This window comes from Rousettus aegyptiacus, unplaced genomic scaffold, assembly GCF_014176215.1.
Source record: "Rousettus aegyptiacus isolate mRouAeg1 unplaced genomic scaffold, mRouAeg1.p scaffold_m13_p_3, whole genome shotgun sequence".
NCBI lineage: Eukaryota > Metazoa > Chordata > Mammalia > Chiroptera > Pteropodidae > Rousettus > Rousettus aegyptiacus.
The window spans coordinates 143,585,331-143,610,451 of NW_023416306.1; the positions used below are offsets into that span (position 1 = coordinate 143,585,331).

The following is a 25,121-nucleotide window of genomic DNA, read 5'->3' on the forward strand; positions in this document are numbered from 1 at the left end:
CTAAATACTTTAGAGAATGGAGGCATTTGTCACACTTTATCTAGCTATTTGGAGTATTCTTATATACATCTTCTTTTCCTAGGAAAGTATAAACTCTATTCAAGGATATAGACTGGATTATTCATGGTAACAAAGAAAAAGTTCCTTGAATAATTCTAAGAAAAGAGAATTAATTTGTCCTCAACATTGGATTTGTTGCTAATCCAAAAATCTACTTTTATCAGAATTTTCAATCACAGTACCAAACCTTTGTTTACACTTTAGAAAAAATCAAATTTAATTTCTTCATCTCTTTTTAATTTTATTTAGTTCCTGTTTAATTTAAAGCATAATACAGTTGTCAACAAACAAACAAAAGCCCAACCTAGTAGCCAAGATATACGCTTGTCAGTTGTTAGTCTCTGATAGGAAGTAACCATATGATATAAATGACATTTGATTAAAGCAGCTGTCCTTTTGCCTTAATTTTTTAAAAACTACCATGAAAGAGCTGGCTAAGGTTCAAAGCTCTTGCATCAGTGTTGCAGGAAATTTGGTTATGTGATAAAGGTGTTTTACCTTCAGTGTTAAGTTTTGAATTAGTCTGTTTACAATGAGCAGTTGGGCCATAGTTTTAAAAATCATGTTGAATCAGCAGCAGTGTGAGGTAAACAGCATTGCTTTAATTTCAGCCTTGTAGTTGGAGAAGGAAATTATTAGGCATAATATTCCTCCTGGCTAATATCCTGCAAGGTTTTTCTAAAATCAGGACTTGAGAGCTTAGAAGGCACCTTAGAAATCTTCTAGTCGGAAAGGGGGGAGGGGTGGAATTGGAAGGGAAATGGAATTAGACGAACTAGGGGGCAGGATTCTTTTAGTTCTCAGCAGGAAACACATGTTTATCTAGAAAAGATTTTGGTTGGGCAGGTTGTTTGTATAAGAAGCTTTTTTTGTGAGGAAGGAAGACCAACCTGAGCTTGGAGGCTGGGGTGGGGGTAGAGAGAGAGAGAAAAAAAAGATTTCACATAGGGAAAAGGCTTTCACAGAGATGATACACTAATGCTCTAGTTTACTTTTAAGTTAGTCGTGATGTATACTCATCTTATATGATATAATAATTAAATGGTAACTTGAGTATTAATTGCTATAAAAACATAGTAACTTTTTAAAAGATATGGCACGCTTATGTCCACACTAAAACCTTCAGACGGTTGTTTATTCAGCTTTATTCACAATTGCCAAAACTTAGAAACAGCCAAAATACGCATCAATAGGCGAAGGATAAACGAACTGTAGTACATCCAGACAATGCATTATTATTGAGGACTAAAAAGAAACCAGCCATCAAGCCATGAAAAGACAAGAAACTTAAATGCATATTTGTAAGTGAAAGAAGGCAATCTGAAAAGACTACCAACTATGTAATTCCAATTTATGGCATTCTGGAAAAGGCAAAACTATGGACACAGTAAAAAGAGCAGGACATAGGGAAGGGGAGGAGATGAAGAGGCAAAGCACAAAGGATGTTTAGGACAGTGAAAATACTCTGTGATATTATAGTGATGAAAATGCCATTATATATTCTTCCAAGCTCATAGAATACTAAGAGCGAACTTTAAGGTAAATTATGGACTTTGGGTGATTGCGATGTGTTAATGTAGGTTCATCCTTGGTAACAAATGCGCCGTTCTGTTGAGTGATGTTGATAACGGGGGAGGCTGTGCATGTATAGGGCAGGAGACATATAGGAAATCTCTGTAGCTCCCTCTCAGTTTCATTGTAAACCTAAAACTGCTCTAAAAAAATAAAATCTTTAAAAATTATAAGAGGATGTTTAGGTGAAAGGGCTATGGCAAAAGAGCACATTGAGTGTGACACTACTTATGTAAGATCGTATATCTATACAATTTATATATTTGGCATGTTCACCAAAATATTCAAAGTGATTTGAAGTATGAAAGATTTAAGATGTTTTTTTAAACCAAACTTTTTCCTTTATCGTTCTCTGTTTCATTTGGATTTTCTACAGTGATCATATGTTATCTGTGTAAACAACAACTAAAAAGCAAAAAGAGACATTTAACATGTTGCCTCTGCTCTGCCAGTTGAAATCATATTATGGCTTCATTGTTCTCCTACGTTAAATTCGAAGGGTTTCAGGGGGACAGGAGATAGCATGAGTGGGACATTTTCTTCTCAGTTAAATTTAGTAATAAAGGATATAAGAAAAGTGGTCATATAATTAGAAAATGCTTCCATTTTTAAGCATATAATACACAGAAACTGTCTCTAACTTAAGCTTGGAGCTGAAGGTAATGCCATTTGGGGATATTTTCCAGATAGGATGACAGAGTAATGATCCAATACGAATTTGATGGAACAGAAACACATTTCCTCCTCATTCTGAAAGCTAGTGGTGATGATCCACTGAGCAATGTTTAACATTCATTTTTAAAAACTGGAGAATGAAGAAGTGGCAGCTGGAAGTCTACTTATGGATGAAATCAGTGGCAGGAAATGAAATATTTGTAGAATCACAGCAATAGAGTAGAAATTCTTCCCATGTTTTTTGTAGAAGGGAATTGTAGGTTTCTTGCATTTGATCTTAGGAACAAGGGAGACTTCCTGTCATTAAGTTATGTGTGCAGAAAGGAATAGGCACAATAATAGTTGAAGATTATTATTCAAGACTTTTCTATTTGTACTTCACCTCATTCCACAAAGAGTTCAAAGCAACTTATTAGGAAGTATACGTGGCAGCAAAATATAAGAAATCAGGACCAGGCTAAGTATCAATTCATTCCGTGGCAGATGATGGGATGCCCTGCCTATATTTCAGCCCACAATGGAAGGCTCGAAATGGGGGAGAATTAATGCCCCCCTTTTTCTGAAACAACCATCAACCGATGACAGATGAAAGCTGGATGATATATGTCCCAGTTTCCTTGCCCCTTGAGGATGTTCTGCCAACTCCTTGAGATCCCTAAAGGAGTCCAGTCCTGTGAGAGGATGAAAAGGAGGAGGGTTTGGGATGGGGTTCTGAGAGTCATGGGTATTGGTCAGGGAGGTTGGCATTGATATCTACTGAACAGACTTAGTAGAGGAGTATAAGGTCTTCTGGCTTTTTAATAAAAGGACCCCTGGTCCTCCAAGGTTGTTGGCAACAGGGAGACATACCACCTGGGAAATGTGACTAGATGTTGTAGCCATCTCACTAAGAGAGCGTGACATGATCCAAGCCATATTTCATAAGCATAGCTCGCTGACTGGAGGATGGATTGCAGAAGGGAGAACACTTATGCTGGAAGACTAGTTAGAAAATGATTACATAGTCCAGATAAGAGAAAGAAGGTGGCGTGAACTCTACCCAATGAGCATGGCACAGAGAGATCCAGTCAGATTATGGTAGTTCTCGTAGAACTTGACAATTGATTGGTTGTGGGCAGAGAAGAAGGATCTGGAGACATCTCTGAGTTTTTTCTGGATAACCCCAAGAATAATGATACTGTTAGCCAGGAGGAAGAGTGGGTTGAAGAGATGGGGAAGAGGGTTCAGCCTACAAATGTCAAGTTTTAGGTAATTTAAGGATATCTTGGAGAGATGGTAAGAAGCTACTTAGGAATAAGTTTACCAGTGAGAATCCAGAACTAGAGCCACAGATTTGGGAGTCCCCATTGTATAGCCACTTGTTAGAAGCCAAGAGAACATATGAGGTCTCTGAGGAGATCGATGAGCATCCAGAAAGACCAGGAGAAAGATGTACAAAAATCTTGGGATACATATGTGCATAAAAGTTGGGTAGAAGGGACAAGCAGTGCAGGAGAAATTGTAGAACAAGAGGAAACAGATGTTGTTGGAGCCAAAGCATATTGGGGGTAGTTTATACTTTGGACAGTACTCATAGATACCAAAGATGAAGAGCGTAAGAAGGAGATTAGAGGATTGTGGCATGTCAGGGCCCTTTTCTTGTATCATTGGAGTGCAGGGCCTTTCCCATGGCTCTTGATGAAAATTTGGTCACGTCCAGGAGCTCTGTTTTAATCACCTTTCTGCTGACAGAGGAGGCTGGAGTGATGGGTGAGGATGGGCTCAGCTTTCATGGTACTGTGAGCCATGAGTCCTACTCAAGAGAGTCAATCTAGTGACATTATTTTTCTCTCCTGCTTGTGCCAACGATGGTCATCCCCCTGCACAATGGTAGATGTTTATGTAGGCTGAGCTTCCTCAGAGGGAGCCAGATCCCTGAGAAACACCTGTGTATAACTCCTATACAGTCAGGTCTCATAATACACTGAGTCTAATCACTCTATCTGAATTTGGAAATCACTGTGAGTCATGTGGTTAAGCCTTTTAAAAAAAAAAAATAGCAGATTCTATACTACTCAATGCCTTTTGGGGGCTTTTTAAATCATCAACATTTTAAATCATCAACATCCTTTGTTGCAACCTTTGTGACTGGTGCTGGCGCAAATACTAGAAACTCTCTCCCTATCTGGGTTCTCTTTTCTCTTTTCCAAACTGCTAATATCAATTCATTTACGAAGTCTTAATTAATCAGAGGACTAGATAGGCAACTCTTGTGATTCTCTCTTCACTCAACACTCACTGAATGCTCTCACCCACTGGTTGTGTGTACTTGTTGTAAAGACTCAATTTAAGTTATGTATTTGCTTAATGCATGCCCTTATCTTTTTCTGTTTATATCATTATTGTCTTAGACAGGGATCATCTAAGTTTAAATTGTTACGTATCATTCTTTATGTGCACAGTTCTGTAATTGGACGGTTACTTAGTGTGTTTGATGATACTAAGCAAAATTCTTTTCTTTATCTCATTACCCTTTCAGGTAAATATTTTGGAGACATAAAGAATATAATACTTTCTGTTCTTTCTTGACTAGTAACTTTTGGTTAACTCTGAGGTTTTCCTGTTTGTTTTTCTCACAGTTACTCTCTCCTACATGCACAAATGGTAAAACAATTATCTCAGGAAGAAGAAAAAAGACATTTGATAGCATTACTCAGTGGTTCAGCAACAGTAAATAGAGTCTGGCGTCCTCACTTCTCTCATTGGCTGCTTGACCTCACTTAACCTTCCTGTTAGTATCTGTTTCCTCACCAAAAAATTTATTACTTTCTAGGAGACCTAATGTTAATAAAGGACAAAGTACAGTGTGGTGTTACCCAGAGCTCTGGGATGAAATCAAGAGTGAAGGATACTGGTGGTCGTTCTAGCACGAGCTAGCTAGATGAACCTTGGGCATGGTGTTTAACTTCCCTGAATAATGGTTTCTGAGGTTTTGATTTTTCTTTTGGCAGTGAAGCAATTGAATTAAAAATCTTTTCTGTTCCATAAACTCTATAGTATTTTAAAGTAAGGCTTTTAACAATAATTATAATAGGTAATACTTAGTTGCTACCTGCCAGGTACTTTCCTAATTACATAACACTTCTTAGCAAGTCCTCAGAATCGCCCTTTGAGGAGGATTCTCTTGCCCTTGATGTTTGACAAAGGAGGAAACTGAGGCATAGGAGATTGAACAACTCGCCCAAGGTCACCCCATTTATAAGCGGAGTAGCCTGTGCCCTTGACCATCACATCTGGTCTGTTGTGTAGAAACGCTGTGCGACCTACTCTACAAACCACAGAGCACAGGAAACCTCAGTTCCTTTGAAATTAAGCAAATTCAACTTGAAGTTAAATCGCATTTGACACTGAATCAATGTTATTCCCTTTAAGCATTTTATATCAGTAATTCTGTATATAAAAAAGTGCCATGCCATAGATGTTCTTGCTCTGATTTAATTTGCTTGCAATCATTTGAAAATGAGGAGCTATGGTCTATGCTTTTGGCTCACTTCAGAATGTTTCAGAAATACTTTCAAATACAGATTTCTACTGCCGGAATAGAAAACTTTAAATTCAGGTAGGTAGAGGAAAAGACTAAAGAGGCTCAAGTATTTACTGTTTTTGCGATAAAGTTAAAACTGTTTTGCAGAGACTTCAGAGACATTCCTGCCCTGCAGAGCCTCGTGTTGGCAGTACAGGTTTAAGTCCAGCACAACTTTCTGCAATAAAAACTTACCTTCTGGTGGTTTAGTGGCTCCTAGTCACATGTGCATTCTAAAGTTCTCCAAACAAGTGCAGGAAATGACCATCAGATTTTATGAAATCAAATTTTATTTCAAAATAGTTAATCTTCGTTGTAGGTGACATTTTCCACCCTGTCTAACCCAACTCAGATCAGGGCTCCAGACCTGCCTGCCTCTAGAGACTGGAATGTGTTTCGTGCTGGGGCACCCAGCCAGCTTCCTATTTATTTAGAGGCATTGAGCATCTCAGGAGCAAAACAGAAGTTGTGATGCAAGTTTTGGCCGCGAGCATGTCAGGGTTGCCTGACGTGTTTGACTAACATGCGATCTGAAAAAATTCTCAAAGCCCCGGTTGGTTTAAGGCAAAACAGGATTAAATAGCCTTTTGTAGTCTTTTTAACTCAGTCCTAAGTCAACAAGAGGCCAAGCAAACAATGAGGAAGCTCCCTCTGCCCACTGATTGTAAAGTGGGGATGTGTCTGTACTCAGGCGAACCGGTGTGCAGTCTCAGAGCTCTTTCTTCCAGTTCGTGGCATCAATCAAGAAAACTGTCAGAAAAAGCTGTTTGAAACCATGGTGGCCCCAGTTTTCTTAAATGACCAAACGTCTTGCAAGTTCTCAGGTTGTAAGCGTGCATGCGTGGATGTGTTTGCTTTTTAAACAGAAAGAGCCACATGTGCAAAAGAATACAGAAAAGGGAAGAGTAAAATTTAGTTAAAATGAGCACCCATGACCTGAGATACAGAGGTGTAAGACAGCCCCCAGTGTTGTGGGATAAAGGGAAAGACTGAGGTATTCCCACTCCCAGGCTGCTGTGGGAACAAAGGCGAGGAGCGTTTCACCTTGATTCAGGATTTGGGGGAGGCCACTTAAGTCTGAGGCAGATGAAATAAGTCTAAGTTAACTAGCCGGAAAAAAAAAAAAAAAAAAAGGAAGGGCATAACAGGGGTGGGGGCGGGGGTGGGGGTGAAAAGCAACGCCAGTGAAGGTGTTAAGGGATTGCCTGCGGCTACAAGCAGCTTCTTCCTAAATCCTTCTGGCTATAAGGAATTACCTGGAAAATTCATAGGTCACGATACTGCTATGGTAATGGTTGTTGAGAGAAGAAAACAAGAAAAGGATTCAATTCATGAAATATTAAAAATGCAAGTGAGCTGACCTTTTAACCAATCTATACTATTAAGGGATTAAGTAAGTAAATTCTTGGTAATTAGATCCCTGGGGAGAATTTAATTTGCATATAGATGTGATATGTTTTGCAATTCAATACAAGTTTTGCACTGGCCAGCGCTGAGCTGGGTCTCAGATAGGTGATAAAATAGGCTAGAAGGAGGGACACCATTAGGCTAATTTTTATCATCTACCAACAAGGGAACATTAAGATCTGTTCATTTTGAGTTACTAAATGGCTCCTTCAAGTGTTATGAAAGAGAGCAGTACAGTAGTGACTTCTGTTCCTATGTGACCTTTATCCAAAGTTGTAAGACTCTCTTGGAATATTGATTTTAACACCTCTCTCCATAGGGCTGAGGGCAAGGGTGTATTTTATCTTCTTTAGACAGATGGGAAACCTGAGCTGGAAGTAATTAGATTGCTTGCTGAAGATTTTACACACACACACATATACACACACCCAAAAAAAGAAGTGAAGCAGGTACAATTTTAACTGTACTAGAGCCTCTGAAGGCATTGGTATCTTAGCCAAATTCACTTGGCTATTTCTCCCTTTCATTCTTTGAGATTTCTTGTGTAGACCCTAATTTTTACTTTTAAAAAAGAATATAACAATTGATATCTATATAGCATACATTCTTGCTTTCTGGTATTTTTTATAGAAAAAAATCTTAGAAGTTGAATTGCTGAATAAAAGGGAATGCACATTTAGAACTTTGACAGGTATTGTCAAATTGATCTCAAAAAAAAAAAAAAAATTACAGTTGACCTGGGTTTGAACTATATGGTCCCACTTCTACTTGGAATTTTTTCAATAAACATTGTAAATGTAGTTTTTCTACCATGCGATTTTCTTAACATTTTCTTTTCTTTAGCTTACTTTATTGTATGAATATAGTATATAATATAACAGATATTACATATGAAATACGTGCTAATCAACTTTGTTATCGGTAAGGCTTCTGGTCAACAATAGGCTGTTACTAGTTAAGTTTTGGGGGAGTCAAAATTTTCCACTACATGGAAGTCAGAGCCCCTAAACCCTCCCTTCCCCTCGCCCTCCCTCCGCCCCCACACACATTGTTCAAGGGACAACTGTTTTTTTTTTTTTTTAGGTGAGGCAACCCTTGGTTGACCTCACAGATTGCAAGGACCTTGTCAGTTTACAATCTCTTATTTTTAAATTTTTATTTATATTTGATGCCTACAACACCTGGTCTTTCTAGGTGGTCGCCCATCCAAGTACTAACCAGGCCTAACCCTACTGAGCTTCCAAGATCAGAGATCGGGCTTGTTCAGGGTAGCATGGCCATAGACACAACTGTATTCTTGAAATAGCTACATGTGTCAGGTGCTACCATGTGCCTAGGTCTGTGCTAAACACTTTGAATGCATTACCTCATTCAGTCCTTGAAAAAACCTATGAGTAAAGCACTAGCGATTTATAGATGGGAACACAGACTTAGCAGAGTAAACATAGCCAGAGGCAGTGGGGTCAGGACTGGATATACTTCTACCAGCAGAGGATGGAGGTGCCTATGTCCGCACACCCTTGTAAGAATGGGTGTGTCAGCAATCCTTGCAAGTATTTATCATTTTAAGAAATAAAATGTCATTAACCTCCTAGTTCTTACATGTCCATCTTGGATAGGATTGGACATCTTGGTATGTTTATTGTTTGCATTTATTGTTTTGTGAATTGCCTATTCATATCCTCTGCCTTATTTTTACTAGATTGTTCATCCTTTTTTCTTATCGATTTCTACATATTATAAACAGTAGCCCTCTGTTATGTGTTGCAAATTGTTTTCTCCCCAGTTTCTCTCAATTTTGTTTTGTGTCTTTCACCAAATAGAATTTCAAATTTCTTAAGTTGCAAATCAGAATATTTTATGGCCTTAGAGTTTTGTTATCCTTTTCTTAGGAGTATGTATTTTTCCTTCTTTCCTTGTCTTTCTATAATTTCCTCAACATTTATCTGAGATTATTTTGGTGTAAGGAGCTAGGTAAAGTTAATTTTAAAAGGCTATCTAGTTGTCTAAACACCATTTATTGAATAATCTGTCTTTTCTTATTTGAACTATATTTTTTCAGCTAACTTGAATTCTAGTGTTGGATTTTTCTTGAGGTGGTAGCATACCGTTTCAATTATTGTAATTTTAGAATATGTTTTAATATGTAGAACAACTTCATTGAAATTTTTGTAGTTTTTAAATATTCGTGGCACTAAATTTTGAAAAAATTGTCAAGTTTAAAAACATCCTTTGTGAATGTTGATCGGGAGTTTGTTGAATTTAGAGATTGATTCAGAACAAATTGACAGTTTTATACTATCTTCATTTTACATATCTTTTCATATTATTCGGTTGGGTTTTTATAGTTTTTTTCAAATGAATCCTGTATTTTTGGCAAATTATTTCTAGATAATTTGGTTTCTGTAGCTATGTGAATGGGATTTTTTAAATTATATATTCTAATTGGTTCTTTCGACATACTAAAGATTTGTTCATCTTTAGTGATTTATTATTGTCCATCTTAGCTGCTTTTAATAGATTAAACTGAATTCTTCTGAGTTGATAGTCATGTATGAAACAACTCCAAATGATTATAGTTTTGCTTCCTCTTTCCAATAGTTTATTTTGTTTTCATTTCTAACAGCTTTGGCAAGTACTTTCAGAATAATGTTATGTGATAGCCATTATAATTGGTCTTATTTGTTCTTAACTTTCATGGAAATTTTTAAAAATTACTATCAGCTTAACGCTTTTGACCTATGAGCATAATGTCTTAGTCATATTAAAGAAGCAGTCTTCTAGACTTACTTTTCAAAAGATTTTTTATTGGATTACAGGTTAAATTTTATCAAGTGCTTTTTCAACTTCTGAAATGATCATACTTATTTTCTAGTAATATACCATTGTTATGCTCCTGGGAAAATTCTCTCTTGATCACAGTGGTTTTCCTTTTAAGCTAATATTAGATAGTATAGAAGTTTCTGGTTATGTGAATGTAATTGCTATTAGGAAAAATCTACATAAAATAAATCCTTCAAAATGACTAAATTTTATTAATAGTTAAAAAATGAGAGAAATTTGAAAAAGGAAACTAAAATTATGAAAATATGTTAAACAAATTTTGTTTGCTCTAGGTCTTCATTTTTAGAACAAAATATTTTTTAGGTAATTTTACCAGAATACTACTTATTTTAAATTTTCATAATATTGTTTTAAATAGGATGTTTTTAACAAGTTTTTGAGGCATCATCATTTTCTTAGGAGCCTTTCCTTATATGTTGATATGCAGATTATTATCTCAAAATGACCATTATGTATTTTTTCTGTATCAAATTTCTTTTGTTCAGTTGTTAACTGATATAACTCTGCCAGACCCTTATCTGCCATTGGCTTTGGGTATGAATTCTCAAGCATAACTTTCCATAGATTGCATGAAAATTCTTCAACTCTTGAAAGATTTTCAAGTTTAGTTTGCAGTTAGTTTATATTACATTCAACTATGAAGACTCCTGCATCAGAATTTATGAGCGAGCTTTAGATATAAGCAGTGTGTGTGTGTATGTGTGTGTGTGCGCGCGCGCGCGTGCATGTGTGCACACACGCGCGGGGGGCGGGGGGGGGTGGCGGTTGTTCCTAGGATCCATAATTAGAATTTTGATGATCCAGAATTTGATGATCCATAATTAGAATTTTGATGATCCAGAGAAAAAATTTCTCACTTTTATTTCCATTACACCTGTAATGTAAATGTAGCATTTTCTTCCACTTATAAACAGACCACAGTAGTATTAACAGTACTTATGTTATCACAGATATTATGAAATGCAACTTAACCCTGATCACTACTTCACAATTATTATAATGAGTAGGTCTACCAATAAGGGATTAATTATAGAAGAAGCATGTATATATTTTACTCTATCTCACTTAAAATATATTTTGATACTTGATTTTCTTTGTAATTTTACATATCTTATTTTTTTAGATTATAAAGGTTTATTCTGATAAGGACCCACACGCTTCACTAGAGTCTCTGGGAGGTGGGGTGTGGTCCATGACATAAAAAGTGATTACTAATCTTGATTTCTTTTTTCGTTATGTCTTAGAATAGTTATATATTTTACTCCTAGCACTGTATTCTGTATCTACCCATTCCAGGTTAACAGAGGTGGTTCTGGGACTGATGCTTTCAAGAAGTGCTGTCGCTGTGCTGTGGGCAGTCCACTCATTCAGTTTGTAAGGCTGCCAGAATGAAAGGGGAATAATGATAAACCCTGTTTAACCAGCTAGTAGTTACAGCCAATCAGTGGACCTGAATCATAGACAGCTGGGCAGGGGCTAGGAGACCATGCTGCTGTCACATACTGGAGCATTGGAATCCTGGGAAACCTATAATCTGTGCCGGGAAGACCGACTCAAGAAAGCCACTTATAACCAGGCAATGGAAATCTCAGTTTGCACATAGGTCTAACCTCAAAAATTTTAAGTCTTAAGGTCACTAGAAAAACATGATGATTTTCTGGGGTGTTTTGCATCCTGAATAAAGAAACAATAATTTAGGGAGTATTCGAACAATCAGACTTTCTCATACGTTTGGTGCAGATAGAGTCATTACACATTATTCTTTTTTCCTTCCTTTTAATATGCAGCTACCCTCCAGAGAGACCGGATCTTCAAACATTTTACCAGGAAGCGCCAAAGGGCAATGCGAAGGCGAGTCCACCAGATCAATGGACACAAGTTTATGGCTACATACCTGAGGCAGCCCACCTACTGCTCTCACTGCAGGGAATTCATCTGGTAAGACTTTCTCTGGCTTCTCTCCTCCTATGAGGCTTCCTCTGGTGGTGTGTGATTTAGGGAGAAAGTATGATTTTTAAGAATTGTTTTAGGATTGATATTTGCCTCTTACTCTACTAAATTGACCCAACAATTTTATGTCTTAAAAAAAAAATCTAAAGCATTTACAGATCCAAGTTTTGGATGTTATTTCTTTTACCAATCATTTTGGTGTTAATGAATCTTGAACTCGTCAAAAAGCATTAATTGAGAGACTGAATCAACAAATAAATAATCTGCTCCTGAGGAAGAAAAATTATCAACAGTAGTGCATTAAGAAGGAATGAATCATATGATGAATTATGGAAATTAATTGTTGCAAGTAAAGTAAGCACAAGGTAGTCTTCAGCCTTATGGTATGTAGCCAATGATAATAGCTTTTAGTGATCATATTAATCCCCGGCATGTAGGAATTAAGATAATTAGTAGTTGAGAAATTCTAGATGAATTAGAGCAATATCTTTATTATACATGTGACTCAAGCTTAAGTCTCAGTGGCAAATCTATAATGTAAAATAAATTTAAGTATTAATTATCTTCAATTGGGGGCAATATTAGCAAATTTATTTGGAAAAGGAAGAGATACCCCCTCACATACACATGTATAGACATACATACCCATCTCAGGAGAAAACAGTTTAATATTTGCAGCATGAAAGGACATCTACGTTTTAGTTGTAAACTTGAGTCATTTTGTTTAAGGCAAAAGCACTTGGTTCAGAGTAATTTCTGAATATTGATCAATTACTTTGTATTTTTCTTTTTTTTTTTTTTTACTTTGATTTTTATACCTTTTAGTAGTCAGAATACAGGGTTAGTTAGTGTTTCTGTCATTTTCAACCAAGAATAAAGTCTTGTCTAAATTAAAGTTCCCAAACTGGCTGTTGATGGGAAGCCTACAAGTGTACTATCACAACTATAGTCTTTAGGAAAAAGTTCCTACTGTATTTTCTATTGAAAAAATATGAAGCTTGGGTATCTTTGAGCCCATTTTCCTTCTATGCAGAAGGCTGCACGTTCTAGTTAGCTGGAGTCCCACCTCTCCCTGTGGTTTGTCTGACCCAAAGGGTGACTGTTCATTGCTCTGTATTTCATGTCACATCATTCTGCTACCCTCCCTTTTGTGACCTGCCTGTCCCTGTAGGTATTTGTGGTGACAACCTGTGACCTCAACTAACGTTCTTAATGGAAACTTATTTGTTAATTTTACTAACCTTTTTCCATGAAGGAAACAACGCCCACCTGACCAGCCTTGTCTCTCTGTCACCGCTCTCCCCCTCCCCTCCAGAGACACACAATGTCGGTATATGTGTTACATATACATGGTTAAAAGCATGAACTCTGGCATTCAGTCTCATCACCAACTAGATATATGAACCTAGACAAGTTACATAACTCATCAGCGTGTCCTCATTTGCAAGATAGAGACAATCATTTTTATTTTGTTTAAATAATAACTTTGATATAGTACTTAAAATGCCAGGCACTATTCTCAATATTTTACATTATCAGTTTTTTTTATCTTCATGATAAATCTGTGAAGTAGATACTTTGATCATTATCCCTTTTTATAGAGGAAACTATGGCTCAAAGAAGTAACAACTTCCCCAATTCACATCCAGGCCATCTGGCTTAAGGGTCTGTGCTCTAAGCCCTCCTGTTATGTGTGCTATCTCACATAACTTCGTGGAGATTAAATGAGATGTTATATCAGCTACTTGACTCAGAACCTAGCACACCCTGTGGGTCTAGTACATGTGTTTGTTAATGAGGAGAATTATATTACCATCACCCAGAGACTATATTGGGAGGAGACAGAGGTGGAAGCTATGGGCATGATAGGTATATTTTGACCATACTTCTACTCTCCCATGGACTCAAGGGTGATGTGGGAAAGGAAAGAGGAGGGTGCCTTGGGTCAGGCAGCTGCTGTGGACTCATCTGTTTATGTCCGTATATGTATCTGCATCTGTTTATTTCATTCTATACATCTTTACATGGTATGTGGGAGAGGATGCTAGAGCAATACCAGGTGATAGGGCAATACTTCAGACCCATGTACAGATGAGGGTTTTTTTTCATGGAGGATTTAGGGGATTGCTACAAAGGTGGATGGAATGAGAATTGCCAACAGCCATGCATTTGTATCATTTGGAGCATTCTAATCCATCAGAGGGTTTCCTGTGTGTCTTGTGTCAACAAACAAGGGCTCAAAAAGCACATCATCTTTGCTTCTTCTCTGAAAGTGTGTTTTTAATAAAGAATCAGTGGATGAAATCTGTTTTTCTTGAGTACTGTAATTACAGGAAAACTGTTGCTTAAACATTCAACTGATAGACCTTTTTTCTCTGTTGTCTTGAACAGGGGAGTATTTGGGAAACAGGGTTATCAATGCCAAGGTAAGAAACCATTTTTAAAACTATGTTTAATCTTGTTCCTATGTTAAAAAGTGATTATGCCAAGAAGAAACAGGATACATTCCACTGATGTTGTGAAAAATAACTCTGTAGGCCAGATGAGATCCACCCTCCCCCCGCCCCCCGCACCCCACAAAAGAGTTACAACTTTAGTTTTGGTTTAATTTTGGTTATGTATTTTTAGACAATGTAGTGGGAATGTTTTGATTCCTAAAGCCGGGATACCTAATAAAATTCAGTTGTTTAAAGTTTGGTCTTCACAATAACATGAAAGATAAATTATTCATTCATTCATTTATTATGATTCCATTGTCAGTAGCAGAGAAGTAGCACAGTGATGTTTTCTCTTTACCTGATTGGAAATAGAAGCTATTATTCAAGTTTGTTTGTTTGTTTCTTTCTTTCTTTCATTTTTTAAATGTGAGAAATGTTCAAAGTTGAGCTCATAACGATCTTATAAGTTATTATGCATTCAGTTTTTTGATTATCACAATTCTAATATCAACCCAACTTACTAGTGTTCAGGCAGAATTAGAATGAAATAAAAGTGGGAAGAGTAAAAGAAGACTTCTTACCCAGAAGATTTAGCCAGGCTGGACTGGTCTCGTCTTTTACTTGGGCTTCCCATGTTATTGGTTTGGCTATCATCACATAGTTTGCATATATGATTTCTTTTCCATCTACATACTACAGATGATTGATAAAAAAGCACAACACCCATCCCTCAATTTACGCAGATTACTGTTTCATGTGTCTTTACTTTACATGGAAGAAAGCAATGTAAAAAAAGTCCACCATGAAAAAAAATACTAAAGAAATGGGCTGATATGAGTAAAAAAATCTTTCACATATCTTCACAAAACAATGCTAATGAAAATTCAGAAAAACCAAAATAAATTTTGTTCATTTTCAGTGTCTGTGCTATAATCTAAATCAAGCAACCTTTTTATCTGGCACAAAGTCACCATCTTCATTGCTTGAAGTATTTGGAAGTATGTATCTTTAATTGAATTATGACGCAGCTGATGTGTCGTGCCAATTTCTGCAGCTGTCGATCGGTGATTTAAGTTTTGTTAAATTAGTTTCAACTGTTTCCCCAACCGTGGCACAATGATCAATTTTCAGATGTTCCAGGGATAATTGCGTGTTAGTATGAGTTCTTTGTATGTTTTTGAGTTAAGCTATGGGTTTTTAGAAAGAATAATTGCTAATGATGGAAATGAAAAAGAAAGAAGAGTATAAAATGAGACCGCATAAATAGAAACTACTTATAAAAAGTCCATGCAAATGGGTGGAATATTTGCCACGCGTAAAAAACTTCACATAAAAAAATACCATGTTAATTGAAGGACAGGTGTATAGATCTAGAGTGAGTGGTAGCCTATGTGTGAATAAGGTAATCCTGCCTTTTCTGGAGGAGGTGAGGTAAAATATTATTTCCCTTAGGATAGAATAAGACATACTCTTGGATCTAATTTTTACTTTAATATGTATGAACAATTCTGTTGAGTTCTGAAATTTAGAAAAAAATAAATATATATTCAATACAACAACAATGGTTAACCTTATACTATTAATCTCAGCCCCAAATGAGAACATAGTCGAAGGTCAGAATCTATGTCCCTTTTTGGCCTGGATCTATCCAGTGTGAGGATATTTCCTGCAGTCAATTCTGGTCCATTTTATGCATAATGCCAGGATATTTGATGGGTTGATTTTCAGTCGGCCATCTGCTGTTGAAAAAAGCAGGAAAGAACAGTGGTCAGGAGATATAAAGATGTCAGTTTGTTCACATCTTGCTAAGAGATATAAGACAAAATACCTGCTTGGAGAAAAATATACCATGGTAACACTAATCAAAAGCAAATAGACAAACCAAACTTAAGAAAAAGGAAAATTATCAGCAATAAGGAGAAGCATTATGGAATGATAAAAGGGTCAGTTTTTCAAGAAGATATAACAGTCCTTAATGCGTATGCACCTAACAGGCATCAAAATACATGTAAAAACTGGTAAAGCTGCAAGGATATATAGACAAATCAACTATTATAGTTGGAAACTTTCAATAATTCAGTAACTGATAGATCCAGCAGGCAGAAAATCAGTAAGAATATCACTACTTGATCAAATTGGCATTTATGGAATATTACATCTAACAACAGCAGAATACACGTTCTCAAGTTCACAAGGAACATTTATTAACATAAACCATATTCCGGGCCATGAAACAAACCTTAACAAATTTAAAAGAAGTTATAAAAAATATCTATTCAAACCACAGTGGAATTAAGCTACAAATGAATAACAGAAAGATAGCTGGGAAGCCCTAAGGTATTTGGAGATTAAACAATACATTCTAAATAACACATGGGTAAAAGAAGACTGAAGAAGAAATAAGAAAATATTTGAACCAAATGACATTGAATGTATGTTTGACCCTTGAACAACACGAGTTTGAAACCATTGGGTCCACTTTTCTGCAGATCCCCTTATGTGAATATTTCTTGCAAAAAATACCTGTACTGTTTTTATCTGCAGTTGGGAGTTCGCAGATGCAGAGAGCCGACTATATGCATTGATCTATGCCCTTTTATGTAGAGGAGTTGAGCATCTGTGGATTTTGGTATCTATGTGTGTTTGGAGAGGTGGTGGATCCTGGAACCAGTCCCCATAGATACTGAGGGACAACTTAAATTTTGGAGGAGTTAAAAGTTATACATGGATTTTTGACTGCATAAGGAAATGATGCCCTGACCCCTACGGTGTTAAAACTGTGCATTTTGTCAAAATATGTGGTATGCAGTGAAAGCAGTGCTCAGAGGGAAAGTCATAGCATTGAATGCATATGTTAGAAAAGAAGAAAGATCTAAAATAAGTCTAGTCTCACCTTAGGAAACTAGAAAAAGAAGATAAACTTAAAGTGAGAAGAAAATAAATAATAAAATTAAGTAGAAATTAGTAAAATGGAATTTAAGAAAACAGTATAGAAAACCCACTAAATCAAAAGCTGGTTCATTGAAAAGATCAATAAAATTGATAAACTTCTAGCCAAGCTAACTGAAAAACAAAACAAAACCCAAATGCCTCAGAGTATAAGGTTTTTTTTTGTGCGAAGGATGGTTTCAAGATCCACTCATGTAAAAAGACCAGTTCTCTGGGAACTTTCAATCTGGTTCTCCTGAGAATTCAATCTGATGAAAGCTGTATTTGTTTTAAAAGATAGTGCTATTTGCTGACATGTCATCTGTCTTTATGAATTTAATCCTAAAAACTTCCACGTGTCTTGAAAGATCTTAAAAATAATGTATATTTTCATATTGCTTCATCGCACATGTTCATCCTTTAATGGCTGACTGGATTCTGCCTGCACTGTGTCAACTGTCTGGATGAAAATGAAAAAGCTATTCAGAAAGCTCTGAATAGTCAAGCAATTGATTGAATCATTGTACAAATATTTAATGAACACCTACTTTATTCAAGATGTCATGCTGACTGGGAGTTCTGAGGGCGTTAGTGGCTATAGGTGAAAAACTTGGAATGAGGGGGGCAGGCTAAGGGTAGGGGACTGGAGGAGGAATAGATGGTTTCAGTCTAGAAAGGTAGCCAGGGATAGTGTACTTTTATGGAAGAGACTTTTAAAGTTGTGTCTCGTTATATGCTTAAGATTTAGTTAGGCTATAGGAAAGGAAGTTATCCTAGGGATTGAGAAGGACATGGAGCACATGCAGGGGAGGGTGAAGACTTATTCCAGGAAGAGAAACTAGTCTAGTTTTTATTGGAACAAAGAGCTCCCATAGAAGAAAGGTGACAGACAAGCTTGGGGTAGGCTCTGGAGGGCCTAAACCTGGCTGGGAAATTTGAACTCTTGATTAGCAGTGAGACACCATTGAAGGTTTAGCTCATGGGGTAAGATGACCAGAACCATACTGTGGGATGATTCCTCTAGAGGTAGTGCAGGAAGGATTAAAGTTAGGAAGAATGAATTAAGCTTAGGACTTGAACAGTTTGAGCATCAGCAAAGGCCTGATTAGAATGATGGTAAAGAGAATAGGAAAGGTGAGCAGTGGCTGCCATTATGTGAGCCAGACATCCAAATCAAGCACCTTGGCTTGGTGCAGCCCTTGCTGACTCTGGTGTAACTGGCTAGTCTGTGAGCCTCCGATAAATGTATAATTGTGAATTTAATTTCCTAGTGTGCACCTGTGTCGTCCATAAGCGCTGCCATCATCTAATTGTTACAGCCTGCACTTGCCAAAACAATATTAACAAAGTGGATTCAAAGGTAAGAGGTTAGCAGTTTGCTGTTTAGGTGCCTGCATGAGCTCATGTGCACAGGCATGTCTGCTCTCTCGTACTCGTGTGTGTATGTGCGCACACGCGCGCTCTTTTTCTCTCTCTCTCTCTCTCTCTCTCTCTCTTTCCCTCCAGCTTCCTCTTTTTCTCTCTCTTTCCCACTTCACTTCCACATTCCTTGAAGCCATTGGTGGTATCAGAATTGAAATTTCTGTCCTTTTCTTATTATGACATTTGTATTTCTCTAATCATGTAGCATGGCCTGTCCTTGAGATGATCCCATTAGCGATCAGCTGGGTATCAGGTATAGGGATTTAGTTTTACTAATTTGGGGAGAGATTTGGAGGGAGTGAAAGCAACCCTGAGTTTGACCTCAAATAACCGGGATTTGAATGCAGACCCAGCCTCTGCTGGCTAGCTACTCTCTCTGCTTCAATCTTAAAATGGGATCAATACTTCAAGACAGAATTGATGCGAGGAGTGTGTTATTGTGCTTCTTAAATAAGGTGACTGTTGGCTCCCTCCAGTCTTTGGAGTGAATGCTTTCTGTGGTTCCATGCCCTCTGGGTGTCACCTTCTCCCCACACCCTCACCTTGTGACACAATTTCTGAAAGAACTTGTGGTGATAGCAAGTATATCCAGCCTATAAAAGACCTGTTTAACTCTAAGGGTAGAAGGTTCTAGGAAGTAGACATGAGTGTGAGAACGTAGGCAGGAAGAGAAATACAGTCCAAAAATAAAAGATGAATTGAAAATTTTCTCTTCTTTTTATCCCCCAAATGATGAACAATCTAATGTACACCTCATGTTTCTGTCCATTGTTGTTCATTAGAAAACGTACTTAGTCTGCTTAGTAAGGTCCATGTGATCAATCATGGCTGAGCAGTAAAATAATATACCCAGCCCAGGTGTCATAGTAACACTCTGCATTTGACAGGCTCCTATTACAGTTTTCACAAAAGATGTTGGTGTGGAACTTTTCAGCCCTTGTCCTATTTCCTTTTTACAGATTGCTGAACAGAGGTTTGGAATCAACATCCCACACAAGTTCAGCATCCACAACTACAAAGTGCCAACATTCTGCGATCACTGTGGCTCCCTGCTCTGGGGGATAATGCGACAAGGACTTCAGTGTAAAAGTGAGTTGCTGGGGTACGGGGTTCCCACTTCATGAGAACACCGCGCGTGAGCTTTTGGAATTTCATAGGTTCAGAATCTGACCTAGAACTGATGCTTTTAGATATTTTGTACATTAACATCTTACTATTTATATAATTATATGTCCCTGTCAGGTTTGGAAAGAGAGCTACATCTGATTCATAGATTTCCTAACTGTAGAATATTAAGTCAGTTGTTAAATTCAATGTTCCAGCTAGCTGGCTACCATCTATTTAGTGCTGAGTGAATACTGGTCATTGTGTGTTTTAATAGGTATTTGAGAGAAGAGAAAAATGGGATCTTGGTCAGAGGTGGAAGGGGTTAGTGAGTGAGGTGGCCCAAAGAGAAGCCGAGGTTATGAGTAAGAACTGACAGGAGAGTAGGTCTGATGGCCTCTTTGGAAATAAGCAGGAATTGGGTTGTAAAAGCATAACTCGAGCTGCCCTGCGTCTTCTCAAGGAATAATTCAGGGGGTAGGGATTGGAGGGGTAGGTGGAATGAAGGAGACTTAAGCTTTGGCCATGGGCCTACACTTTATTAACTGTGCCCAGTGGAACCTAGAGCATTTGCCTCAGCAAGGGATCTGGAGTAAGAAATGACTCTTGTTCTGTCAGAAATCGGGGAGCTCTTGGCCTTGAGTCATCTCCCATTGAGTGGCTGTCATGGGGAGGCAGGGTTGACATTAACTAACTTTCATTGACAGCTTGGAATTACCAAGCCTCCTTCTGTCAACAAAAAGGGACCAGTCACTTGTTTTTAAGAAGGGCACATTCTTTTAAGTCTCTAGAACACCATTTATTATTTTTTTCGTATAGTTAAAACAGCAGCCGGCTCACGTATAGCTTTGTTTTAGGCGCTGCTCGGTCATGTGCTGCACGGTCTGACCTGGGTGTGGGTTTCCAGCATGAAAGTCATTTTTGGTTTTTGTATAATTGTTGATGCAGAGCCATGCGTGGGGCTCATCTGCCTCATTCTTGTCCCTGGTGGCCCTGAGGGTAGCACACCTGCACTAGTCCAGCTTATATAATTTTTGCTTTTATAGTCACATGCTGCTTTCGAAAGGCCACTGTAGGCTTGTGCGTCTCTGTACTAGCTTTCCTGAGAGGGGTGGGTTTCCCGTGAAACCACTGAAGCTTAAGCCTCAGGCCCTTTTCCTTGCAAGGGCACCTTCCAGAGCTCTTCACTTGAGTAGGGATTCTTTTTCTTAAAGAGAATTACATCCTAAGGTACATAAATTCAGGCCCCACCAAACCTAAATCTGCGCATACTTCCAAAGATGGAGGGACACTCCAGACACAAGGACTCACTGCTTGCTGCGTCAGTGACACCTCCCTTCAGCAGGCCCCCGTGAAGAAACTGCACCAGAACTTTCTGCTGATTAAACCTCTGGTCTGCATCGTCCCAGGTCGGCTTCCTGTGCACAGGCGCTTAGCTTGCTTCACTTTCCTCTTCCAACTGCCATTTACCGTGACCTTTAAAAACCATGCTTTTTTTCTCTCCCCCATAAAGAAGGTTAGAACCACAGGCTGCAAGCACCGAGAACCGCAGGCCCACAGGATGCCACACTCTGAGCCATGAGGGCTGCCGACCACAACAATACTCAGAAAGAAAGCTTCACTTAGCTTTTCTCTCAGAAACACCATTTCTATCCTGTCCGAACAGCGATCTGCATGTGACATGTAGACTGCTACCTTTTTATTTAGAGAGAAGGAAAACCATAAAGTCAGTTGGCATGATTCCTTGTTACTCAATTGACTGAACTGTCACACTGATGAACGTCTTGATCCCTCTATTGAATCACACTGTTAAGTCAGCAGTGACTGTCACACATGATTTAGATGGATGTCTTTCATCAAGTCATGGAAAAAAAAATGTATTCGAAATTTATTATTCTTCAGTGTGCCAGGCTTTCCGCTTCTGCACAAAACCGAAATAGATAAAAATGTCAGAGATCGTTGAGTGTAAGTTTAATTTTATGAGAAGATGGCACCGTTCAGCCCGGACAGTTCCTCCGTCGTCATCTTTCAGGTTATCAAAGTTCTCTTTCGCAGCACATGTTGACTTGGCTCCTTTCTGAATGTGGACCCCCTTCTTTTTCCTCCAGTATGTAAAATGAATGTACACATCCGATGTCAGGCAAACGTGGCTCCTAACTGTGGGGTGAACGCAGTGGAACTAGCCAAGACTCTGGCTGGGATGGGCCTCCAACCCGGAAATATTTCTCCAACCTCGGTGAGACTTTGCTTTTTTCATCTGTTGTAATTTAGAAGTTGTTCAGATGTGGTAACCCCGAATGAGCACATGTGGCGTAATCAAAGTTTCTAATCTCGGCAAACGCAATAAACAGATTTGTTGTATTTTCAGAGAGCATTTTGTTCCACAAATCAGATTCGATATACCGTTATGAGACAAGAAATAATGAGCATGCAGATATAGCAAGAAGCAGAAAGATTTTTTTTTTTTTTTTTTTAATCTGCTTCCTGTAGCTGCGGTCTGGTAAAAAGCTTGGAATCCGGGGGTCTGGGCAATGCTCTGGCTAGGCCCCTGGCAGTGCAGTTGATGGGCCTCAGCTTCCATTGTTATGGAAGGGTTGAATCTGAAGATCTCTCAGGGTCTCCACAGCCCTGGAATCCGGCAGTTCTGCAGTTTTTGTTATAGATTGTGAATTTATTTTTGACATTTAGTGACAGATAGGAGTTCCTTCCTCTCAGCTCCCAGGAGTGGGTGGAGTTGTGTCAGTTGCCTTGGCCAGTTTTGTTTTGCCACCTCCCTGAGTGACACCCCCACCACCACCACTGTCATCCATTAGGGTGTAAGCCACTTGCCAAGCCCACATCCTATTGCTGCCTTCCTAAGCAGTGTCTGCAGAGAGCTGAGAAAGAGCTATGGCTGTGGTTGATTTCCGAAAGGTGTAGCTCGATGGCTGGTTCTGGAAAATTCTAGACTTCACTGTGAAATATTTCTGGGCGCCTGCCTAGGAGAGGAAGCACAATCACTGTCAGGTTCTTGGTTATCCAGAACACATCAGCACCAGCCATCCCCTTGCCTTTTTACTGAAGGGTACCTGGTAGATCGGGGACTTGGACTGGCATTGTGTTTTTTTTTGATATTTCAAGAAGGCATTGGCAGAGTCCATCAAAGCCCGTCCATTTTGTGAATAGATAGGCAGGATGCTAATACCATGAGGAGGGTTTCTAATACGCAAATAGCTGTTCCTGAAGAGCAGAGATTAAGGATTCAGACCACACCAGGGCTTCTAAAATACTATGGGAATAAGCTAGACCATTTAGGAGTGGACAGTGCCATTTATCATATGTCATTTGAACCAAATATCTTTAATATTATGATATTTAATAGTGGAAAAACCAAAGGTACCTGTTACTTGACAGTACGTTAAAAGGAGACAGAGAAACTTGTCTATCAAAAGAGAAGAATGGGTTAAAAATAATTTGAGGAACACTGGCTTAGAGTTTTCTACCAGGGCCAGTCCAACCAGGGGAAGTATTTAAGTGGAGGAAGTATAATTCAAGCTGGTAAAATTTTTCTCTCTTTGAAAAATTCATGATCAGAGATCTGGAGGAGAAATTATTAAAACAATTGGATTTTTGTGATGATCCATTTTATATCTTGCTGTCGCTGTTTTATCGGGTTGAGTAGGTAATAGTTTCAGGCTATTACACACTGTTTATTGCAAACATTGCTCAGAAGTTGCCCCAGATAAGCTTTTAAAGACATCTAAATAGGTCAAAAGCTCCAGGATGTTAGACTTTTGATCTGTTGTTTGGTGGTAGCTTGTATTATAAATGTCCCAAGGTGAACATCTGCAAGTCACCTTGCCTTTAGGTAGCACCCTCTCCGTGATGGGACTGTAGAGCCCACTAAGGAGGCCGCACTTCTGGTTCAGTGTTGTGAGATTGGAATCCTCATTGCACCGGTGTCAGCCTTCTTAGAGCACAGGCGGACTATGTAGCAGAAGTCTTCAAAATTAACACTTTGGCTTAAAGGATTTGGTTTTCGGAACATTATCTTAATTATGATGAGATCGTGACGATCGTGATGACAACACAGCTCATTTCATTGAATGTGCCAGCTCCGATCTAAGTGCTCGGTATGCATTTATTCATTTAATCCTCATAATAACTCGAGCAGCTGGTGCTGTAACATCCCCTTTGTTAGAAAAGGAAACTGAGGCACAGCGATGGTGAGTAGGTAACTTGCCCAAGGTCAGAGGGTTAGGTTGCAGAGTTGTGATTTGAACTCAGGCAGCATGCTTGAAAATCTAGACTCCTAATCCCCGCTTTGAAGATTTGAATGCAAGAATGTTCACTGTGGCGTTATTTATACTACTAAAATATGGGAGATAGTATGTACTTCAAAAAGTAGGGAATTAGCGAATAAATGGTGATATACCCACAAAATGGACTATTGGTCAGCCTTTAAACTCATGTTCTTGGAGGATATTTAAAGATATGGAAAATACACATGAAAAAAATGTTAAAAACGTGTTATGAAACAATTTTATTATATTAAAAAATTAATCAAGTGGGAGAACAGATGTGCGTATATGTGTGTAACTGTTTAAAATCTTGTGTAAATAATGTTGCTTGATTCACTCATGTCTTGGTATGGAGTGGTACTTGGTCCTCTGAGAAAACGTGAAAACCTCTCTTTGGGAAGTGGACACCAGGTGGTGCTCTTGGGATGCAACCACCCTGCAGAAAGCAGTCGCAAGAAACCAGAGGGACCGGTCTTGGGTTTGCGTCTCTATACACACCCATTTGAGCACAAACTGAAACTCGGTGGGCTTGGATATACTTTAACTGATTCTTTCCCAGATACAGTAAACACAGATTAGGAGCTAATGTGGAAATGGTTTTGAATGGGAGAACTTGACCACATGTCAGGTTTCTTACCCATGTGTTATAATGAGGGTGGGGCTGCAAGTAAGGTCTTCTTCATCTGTAAGTGCTTCATGCCCACACTGTATTCCTTCCCTTCTTTGCAGAAGCTCGTTTCCAGATCGACTCTAAGACGACAGGGAAAGGAGAGCACCAAAGAAGGAAATGGGGTGGGGGTTAATTCTTCCAACCGATTTGGTATCGACAACTTTGAGTTCATCCGCGTGTTGGGGAAGGGAAGCTTTGGGAAGGTGAGT

The 25,121-nt window shown here is 38.4% G+C and overlaps 1 protein-coding gene and 1 pseudogene across 1 annotated transcript in view; one reads left to right on the plus strand and one right to left on the minus strand.

Moving 5' to 3' along the window:
* Positions 1 to 25,121, plus strand: part of PRKCH (protein kinase C eta) — a 196,036-nt gene that overhangs the window by 92,185 nt on the left and 78,730 nt on the right. The window contains exons 3-8 of the mRNA XM_036217840.1: positions 11,908 to 12,058; positions 14,462 to 14,496; positions 18,708 to 18,796; positions 19,818 to 19,947; positions 22,071 to 22,198; positions 24,972 to 25,115. Of these exons, the coding sequence (XP_036073733.1) occupies positions 11,908 to 12,058; positions 14,462 to 14,496; positions 18,708 to 18,796; positions 19,818 to 19,947; positions 22,071 to 22,198; positions 24,972 to 25,115 (677 nt within the window). The remainder of the gene's footprint in view (positions 1 to 11,907; positions 12,059 to 14,461; positions 14,497 to 18,707; positions 18,797 to 19,817; positions 19,948 to 22,070; positions 22,199 to 24,971; positions 25,116 to 25,121) is intronic.
* Positions 8,446 to 8,561, minus strand: LOC118600748 (annotated as a pseudogene).